The following is a 9,086-nucleotide window of genomic DNA, read 5'->3' as shown; positions in this document are numbered from 1 at the left end:
TTTGTGCAGGAATAGAAACCCTGACTAAGACAGGTACATTACAATGTTTCCAGCAGATATTATTAGCAAATTGTCAGAAGATAATTTGCTAACAAAAATTAAACTGTGCTTGTCTTATGACACAGATCTTCCTATTTCTAGAATTCAATCTACTAAAAGAGATGTTTTTAAAAAGTATATAGTAGTAACATTTAAAATAATAAGAATGGGCTGGTGAGATGGCTCAGTGGGTAAGAGCACCCGACTGCTCTTCCGAAGGTCCAGAGTTCAAATCTCAGCAACCACATGGTGGCTCACAACCATCTGTAACGAGATCTGACTCCCTCTTCTGGAGTGTGTGAAGACAGCTACAGTGTACTTACATATAATAATAAATAAATCTTAAAAAAAAAATAATAAGAACTGGGCAAATTCATCAACATGCAACAACTGAATTAGCAGTTTTTATCATCAGAGTACCTTGAAAACTAGAGAATCCTTGGGGCTGGCGAGATGGCTCAGTGAGGAAAACACCTGCCATGAAGGCCCCATAACCTAAGCTCCAACCCTAGAACCCACTGTGCAAGGAGAGAACCAACTCCAGAAAGTTGTCCTTGGACTTCCATGAGTGCACCATGTGTATATACACGTGTATATACATAACGATTTAAAAACATAAAGAAACCAAGGGGCTCAGAGGTTGAGGACTGACTGCTCTTCCAGATGATCTGGCTACAATTCTTGGAATACACATAACAGTTCACAACTGTCTGTAGGCACAGACAGTAGGCATTCAACACCCTCTTCAGGCCTCCATGGGCACGAGATATGCACATGGTACAGACATACAAGCAGGCAAAGCATCCACATATATAAAAGAATAAGAAAACAGTTAATGTAAACACAGCCTAGATTTTAATTTGTGTGTGTGTGTATATATATGTTGGGAGATCATGAACTAGAAAGGGGATCATGGGAAAGGCAGAAGAGATATGAAGGGAGAAGTAGAGACAGTAATGGGATGAGCTTGGTAAGAGCAGAAAGAGGAACTATTTTGGGGAAGGAAGGGAGTGAGTGTGGGCAGCGGGGAGAGCAAAGCACAGCAGCTCATGTGTAGATGAAAATGCTATAATGAAACTCACCACTTTGCATGCTAACCTAAAAATTATTAGCAATTTTTCAATGTCAATTCACAAGGAATCAATGCAACATATACTCCTGGGCACATGCACTCCACGGACAAAACTGGAACACGTGACTTAAAAGGACACTGTTGTACCAACTGACTAGAGTTGGCAGGGTCAGAGTTTATCTCCTGTTTTCTGTGGCTCCTGTTTCCACATCATACACTGTGGCACTATCCAAGGTAAGGCAAGGCTGGAATAACTGCTATTTCTTTCAAAATGTGTGTGTAATGCTCTGCCTGTGTGATAAAGATGTGATATAGCAAATCCAATTGGGTAGTTGAAACATTCACGCTATTTTTTGCAACTTTTGGTTAAATTTGAAACTATTTCAAAATAAAAATTAAAAACTAATTCCAAATTAAGTTACAAATGCTCACAAATGTGGCATCTGACATTTGGCTAGTAGCTTACTTGAAACATGATTTAAAATTATAAAACTTTAGCAACTCACATAGATACCTTGCCCACAAATTTTAAATAAGTATTTAATTCCTTGATTTAACTTGTACCTCTTGTTTAAGAAAAAAAAAAAAAAGTTTGTCTTGGCCTCCTGGTTGGTTCAAGCCTGTAATCTCAGAACTCAGAAGTCTTAGGGGGAAGAATTTAGAGTTTCTGGCCAGGATGAACTAACTATGTAACAAGACCCCATCTCAATACATACATACATACATACATACATACATACATACATACATAAATCTGTCTGTTTTATATTCCAGTTCAGATATCTGAAATAACTGCTGTATTAATAAAGCTTCCAGAAAATCAACCCTAAGGTACATTGCTTCTACACTTGCACTATATCATTCCAAATTATGCTTTTTTCCTAATCTAGCCTAATTCCTTAATCCTAAACTTCCAGTCTGTTAATTGTTTTAACATTACTTTTTAAAGATTACTGGGTTTCTTCTTCTAAATGATCAAGGCTTAGGTTTCTCAGACACTGTGTGTTCATGAAAAGTCAGACTCCATAGTAAACGCTGGTGTGTCAGTGACCTGGCCTGGTAGGAACTCAGCCTTTGTCATTGTGACGGTAACCAGCACATTAGGACATTAGGCACTAGTCTGGCCACTCAGAATATGAAAAAATGTCCTTTTCTTCTGGAACTTTATTCAATTTGGTGGCAAAAAGACAACAATAAAGAATACATGGAGCTGGGCGTGGTGGCGCACGCCTTTAATCCCAGCACTTGGGAGGCAGAGGCAGGCGGATTTCTGAGTTCGAGGCCAGCCTGGTCTACAAAGTGAGTTCCAGGACAGCCAGGGCTATACAGAGAAACCCTGTCTCAAAAAACCAAAAAAAAAAAAAAAAAAAAAAAAAAAAAAAAGAATACATGGTAATAAAAACTAACAAAAATAATACAAAGTTGTACCAACTAGATAGTTGTAGTTGAGGCCCTTTAAACAGACTGAGAGGACAAGGAGCCAGCCAGGGTAAATCATGCGATTCTCCTACAGGCAGAGCTGTTAAGGATAAGCAGTGCACTGAACAGTGTGTGTGGAATGTGCGTGGGTCAGAAGAGTGGTTGCTTGCTGAGCGCAGTGGTATAGACCCTTCTATCCCAGTACTTGGAAAGAGGAGGCAGGCGGATCTCTTTGAGTTCAAGGCCAGCCTGGTCTACAAAAACAGCTAGGATATACAGTGAGACCCTGTTCAATACAACAAAACAAAACAATAAAAACCAGACCCTGCGTGACCACAGTGAATATGGGTTACCCCCCTCCCACAAAGCATAAGGAAATGACAAAGCAAAGAAACAGCCACCAGAGTAGAGTCCAGAAGCAGCCTCTAGGTAAGAGAAAACATCTGACAACAGGTTGATTCTCAGAACACACAAGGAACTCTCAAAACAATAAGAAGGAATTCACATGAGATGGTCTAGAAATGCGCAACAGATTTAAACAGATGTTTCTCAAAAGAAGACAAATGGTCGACAGGTATGTGAGACCATAAGAAGGGATTGCCTCACTCAGCAAGAACAATGATTATCAAAATGAAAAAAAGGGATAAGTGCTACAGGAAGTCACAGAAGAGCAGGGAGCAGGAGGGTCAGGACGGGGAGTGGTGATGGCGACAACCTGGGGGCAGGCCCCACGGGAATGCTGCGTGTGAGAAATCAGTTACACAGCTACTGGGCAGTGTACACACTTCTGGAACAAGAGTGTGGTCTCACATGAGTCCATGGAAGCGCTGCTTTTCCTGTGGAGATGCTGGCAAGCTGGGGGCAAGAACAAGAGTACACACTGCTCTGGTGTGATCACAGTAGAGGGCAGAACATGGCGGTGGGAGAGAAGGAAGGAGGGTGTGAGCAGAGACAGGACCAGAGCACACTAAGTAGCCTTTTAAACAAAAGCCTCTCACTGTATGTTTCCGCTCTTTCTGATATCATGAAGATGCTCTGAAATGCCATTTCCCTTCTTTTTGTTTTCCCAAACCTTTAATGTCCTTTTAATTCCTCAATGGCATATCAACTCTAATTGAGTTTCTAGTAATTAAAAATTTTAAATTCAGCATTTCATCTCTCATGAAACCATTTCAAGTACTTCTCAGTTCTTTTAACTTGGTATTTCTAGGCTATTAAATAACCCAAGACAGTATTTTATTTTGATATGGTTGCTGATGATCCTTGATCAGCAATGCTGTAGCTACAGTGAATATTTATCAGACTTGGGTTGCTGATATTCTGCTTTTCTTAAATGACCTATTATACAAGATGATATCACACAGCTTCTCATAAAGTAAATATTCCTTCAAATGCTGCTCCAAGGACACAATACAGAATAGCCAACCCTAAAACCATGCAGAGGCCCACAGTTACAGGCCAACCCTAAAACCATGCAGAGGCCCACAGTTACAGGCCAACCCTAAAACTACGCAGAGGCCCACAGCTCCACGCCAACCCACACAAAATGATGGCTATGAGCTTCTGAGTTGACAATACTGGTGTGGAAAACTGACAGATTTGACAGTTTGACTATTAAGCGAAATCTTTTTACATCTCGGTCAGTCCGTTAGCTGCCTTGTAGATGAAGGCACAGAGGCAGGTTACTATATTTAGTGGTAAGACAGGAATTCCTGACCGACCCTTCTAACTTCTCTGTTAAATGCCAGACAAATTTGGCTTATTGGGGGATGAAAAAAATGAACCTGCTACCAAATGCCACTGTCGGTGCCCTTTGAGATGAGGTCTCAACATGAAGGGAACTCTGTTTACTGTTCTTGTTTAACTCAAATGGCAAAGCTGTTTGAGTACAGACGCACATTTGGGCAAAGGTGTGACTAGTTAAGAAGAAAGGTAGGCTTGCTAGCAATGCCTGCTGTGTTTTGATCATGGAGCACTGTCTCTGTACTAACAGACAATGCACAGTGAAAGGGAAGCTTAATGAACTCAAAGTCCCAAATGAGGTTGACAACTACTGATCCTGTAGACACTAGACAGGGGAGCAGCCAAGGCACACTGGACAAAAGATCATTATGAAATAAGCTGTTCTTCAAGAACTGGAGAGATATGTGTGAAGGGTGTGAAGGCACACACCTGGAATCCCAACACTCAGGAGGAAGAGGTAGGTAGATCTCTGCGAGTTCCAGTCCAGCCAGAGATAAGTGGCTCTCATAAACAAACAAACAAACAAACAAACAAGTAAATAACAGAGAAAACCAAGCTTTGACTGTACAGGGCATATCTGTATAGGGCATATGTATATATGCATGAATATACAAACTAAAACTTGAGGTGTGTGTGAGTGTGTGTGTGTGCTTTCTTTATAAAAATAGCTGAAGTGTGTAAAGGTACCTGATGACCTAATTTTAATCCTTAAGACCCATGTGGTGGAAGGAGAGAAATGAGTCCAGAAAGCTGTCCTCTGACCTGAAGAATCAAGGTCAAAAGTCAGCAATGGGGTTCGGCAGAATACCTGCCTGGCATGGTAAGGTCTCCGGTCTTAGCATGGAAATAAGATTAGTAAGTGCCTAAGACAAAAAGGGGTTAGGAAATCGTCATGACTGACAGCATGTACTGCGAAGGAAAGAAAAAGGAGTTGAAAGCCACGATACAGAGCGAGGGCTGTACAAAAGCAGGAGAGAATATCTACTTGAATGTGGCCACTGGTGTAACAGGGGCATGACTGTTGTAGGTGTAACCAACAGGAGGTTGCTCTATGGGAGGGAACTGGTGCCTGGCAATGTCAAACCTAGTCAGAAGTCCCTGATCAGGAAGGTCATTGGCCCTAGCGGGAACCTACTGTTAGCTCTGGGTAAACGGTCACGTTGCCAAACTGCCTTCCAAACACTGATGTTTACACCCATAGATGGGTGCTGCTCTCAACCTTGGTTGGAAAAGTTTTCTGTGGTGGGCAGCAATTAATGAAGACCTATGGTCAACAGAGGCCTATGAGCCCTACACAGGAGCTCTGTACCAATTGCCGCAAACCTCCAAGTCTCAGGAAACAGCAGAAGAGAGGGTAGAAAGAATTTAAGAGTTAGAAGACAAGGAGAAATGTTGTGAAATGCTGACTTCTGGCAGCATGAGATCAAGCGAGGCAAAATTCCAGCCTGGATAGGAGAGGATCCCCGCCTTTAGCTCAAGAGCTACAGGCAGCTGACAGCAGCTGAGGGAAGGATGGCTTGTTTTCCTTTGGGGATGTGGCAAAAGAGTGTTGCCCATGCTTCAGTGGATGGTGTCACTCATACGCATATGTGCACAGCCAGCACTAACTAGACCCAGTGCCAAATAAATAGAATAAAGTTCAAATACAAGAGCTTACCTCGATTTCTGTAACTTTCTCAGTAGGATTATCAATTAAGAAACGTGCTAAAGTCCCCGGAGTTGTCCTATAAGTTAGAATGATTGAGTTTTTAGGGTCCTGACACCACTGAATAAAGAGGTCCCTTGAGAATCCACACTCCAGGTCAGGCTGGCTGGCCAGTACAACTTTGGGGCTTGGAACTCGAGCCAAGTCAGAAAGACCGTGGCACAGAGAGAGATGGCGAAACTGAAATGGGTTATTTCTTTTGTCTTCAAAACATCTCATCAATTTATCACTCATCCATTCTACCTAATAGAAGGGAGAAAAATGACAATAATTAGAAAATGCCAGACTCGTGAGATATTTAACAACAATCAAGCTTTAAGTCCTTTCCCCTACTAGTTGATTAAATTTGTACAATTTGTACAAGCAGCTAACCAGCTTCCTTCCCCCATTAGATCCTCTTCCCCCAGGTCTTAATCCTTACAACAACAAACCCACTTTTGCGGTTCCACTTATGTCGGCTTAAATATTTTCAAGAGAATGAAGATGTTCTATATGAATATTATAACCCAGGGATTGTCACTTGGAAGGAAAGAACTCATTTTAAGAATGATGAATTAAGGCTGGAGAGATGGCTCAGCAGTTAAAAGCACTGACTGCTCTTTCAGAGGTCCTGAGTTCCTTTCCCAGCAACCACATGGTGGCTCACAACCATCTGTAATGGGATCTGATGCCCTCTTCTGGTCTGTCTGAAGACACCTACAGTGTACCTGTATAAATAAAATAAATAAATCTTAAAAAAAAAAAAAATGGCCGAGCGTGGTGGCGCACGCCTTTAGTCCCAGCACTTGGGAGGCAGAAGCAGGTGGATTTCTGAGTTCGAGGTCAGCCTGGTCTACAAAGTGAGTTCCAGGGCAGCCAGGGCTACACAGAGAAACCCTGTCTTGAAAGAAACAAACAAAACAAAACAAACAACAACAACAACAACAAAAAGAATTCTAGCATTGATATTTTATTTTTACCCCCATTTTTATAGATCAGAAAACCAAGAGCAACTTGTTCAATATGCAAAATGGAGACTTCATGTTTAAAAGAAAAATGTATGTGAAGAAGACAGAACAGTAAGAAGATAATGTTCGGCTACTATTATTATTAGCAGGAAAATAAAATCTGAAGGGCAATTCAAACACTACACTCAACCTTTTTACTCAGTGGTGCACGAGAACAAACCTGCGACTTAGAAAACTCCACCACATTGTAACTGACGTTGTTCAGGAGGGCCAGCGAGTAAACGCCCAACCCGGCATCTTTAGTTCTCCAAATCTGATCCAGGAGTTGAGCAAGCTCCAGAACTCTGCCTGCTGTGTCCACAGCTATCAGCACGTTCCCATCGCCCCGAAGCGTTTCCAGGACGTTTGCTTAAACAAGAACAGAAGAGCCCTATGAAGCATGAGCTTTGTAACAAAGGTAAGCACAGCTTCCCGCTGCCTTTCATAAAGATTGCGTAAGCAGTCACTAGGACACATAGAACAAACGTAAGCGGTCACTAGGACACACAGAAAGGTATCTGTTCAGATTGACACAATTACTTTTCACTCGGTTGAATGTATTTTCCTAGGAGTAAAACACACGACACGTTTTGTATGCATGCAGGTAGAATAAAACACAAAACATGGTTTTTTTTCCAAGAAAAAAAAAAGCATCTTGGGCTGGAGAGATGGCTCAGAGGTTAAGAGCACGGTCTGTTCTTCCAGAGGTCCTGAGTTCAATTCCCAGCAACCACATAGTGGCTCACAACCATCTCTAATAGGATCCGATGCCCTATTCTGTTTTGTCAGAAGAAAGTTACAGTGTACTCATATAGATATAATAGATGAATCTTAAAAAACAAAAACCATCTCTAGCAATAGATGTCTTTGTTCTCAAAGCCACCTTTTAGCTGGCAAGCACACACGTAAACATACAGTACACTCTACCTGGCAAGTGCACTCATGCACACACACACACACACACACACACACACAAATTGAAGAGTTTTCTAAGGGTAGTGGATTAGTAAGTAGACAGATCAGTGTTTGCACATACATTTAAAAGTGGAACCCAGCTTTCCTGTTGCAATCACATATGGCTTATAAAATATAACAAAGCACAGCAGAATGAGTCAAAGCAGAAGCAAGAAGTGATGGCTCAGAGGCACCTCTGTAAACACAAGATAACCCTCAGAACACCCAACACCCAGCCAGCAGACCTTGTGCACCCTCACTTCTCTCTGGCTCACCGCCCTTCTGATCTGTACATATGCAGTTGTTATACAGACAGAGACCAGTGGATGCCTGGACAGCTGACTACGAGCAGAGTGGCAGAGAAGGCCAGCCTTCAGAGAGAGCATATTGAACCGGTCACATTAACATTTCTTTAAAATAACACAAGAGTCATGGGGCCAGCAAAATACTTTAATGGGTTAAGGCTCTTGTTGCCAAGCCTGATGACCCAAATTTGATCCAGATACTGGGAGGAGAGAACAGACTTCCACAAGATGCCCTCCGACCTCTACATGTACCCTGTGGCAAGCATGTGCCCATACATACACATACATACACATAGAAAATGTATAAAATGCAATTAGAAAATTATTAGCGTTAGCCAATCTTTTCCAACAGACGGAATGGTAGGCATACGTACTCAGGAGCTGCTCATCTCTCTGCTTCCTTCTAGGCTGCACGTAAGTAGCATTAAATGAGTCTGTGATAAGTAGAGAGGGTCTGCTTAGCATTTCCAGGGAACATCCATTTAAGTGGCTATAACAAAGTTTAAAGACAAAGAATATCTGTCATTTCAAATAAACAGTAACAGCTTCACCTATTACAAAAATAAGAAACCGCTTTCATAAGGCCTCCCTCACACTAACAAGGACCACCTCTTCAAGATAGATGATATGACACATCGGACATAATCTTTCTGAAAACACAAATTTTTCTCTGTACCCTTATATGCATCTAACACATGTATATTTCTATATATCCATTCTATATTCTAGACTTTTCTGTGACATGAACATTTTTCTAAATCTAACTTTTAGAAGTTGTAAAACATTTCTGCCTGAAGCTGGATTTTTAGAAAACTGGGGTATACACACACACACACACACACACACACACACACACACACACA

At 41.6% G+C, this 9,086-nt stretch overlaps 1 protein-coding gene across 3 annotated transcripts in view; it reads right to left on the bottom strand.

Moving 5' to 3' along the window:
- The window catches only part of Cpsf2 (cleavage and polyadenylation specific factor 2), a 30,528-nt gene that overhangs the window by 10,007 nt on the left and 11,435 nt on the right, over positions 1–9,086 (bottom strand). For all 3 annotated transcript variants that reach the window (XM_021178809.2, XM_021178808.1, XM_021178807.2), the window contains exons 6-8: positions 8,598–8,713; positions 7,146–7,333; positions 5,931–6,221 (exon numbers count right to left, since the gene is read on the bottom strand). In XM_021178809.2, coding sequence (XP_021034468.1) covers positions 5,931–6,221; positions 7,146–7,333; positions 8,598–8,713 — 595 coding nt within the window. The remainder of the gene's footprint in view (positions 1–5,930; positions 6,222–7,145; positions 7,334–8,597; positions 8,714–9,086) is intronic.

Source organism: Mus caroli, chromosome 12 (genome assembly GCF_900094665.2).
Source record: "Mus caroli chromosome 12, CAROLI_EIJ_v1.1, whole genome shotgun sequence".
Lineage (NCBI taxonomy): Eukaryota > Metazoa > Chordata > Mammalia > Rodentia > Muridae > Mus > Mus caroli.
The sequence above is the reverse complement of the archived record's forward strand: the minus strand, read 5'-3'. Positions and strand labels throughout refer to the sequence as shown.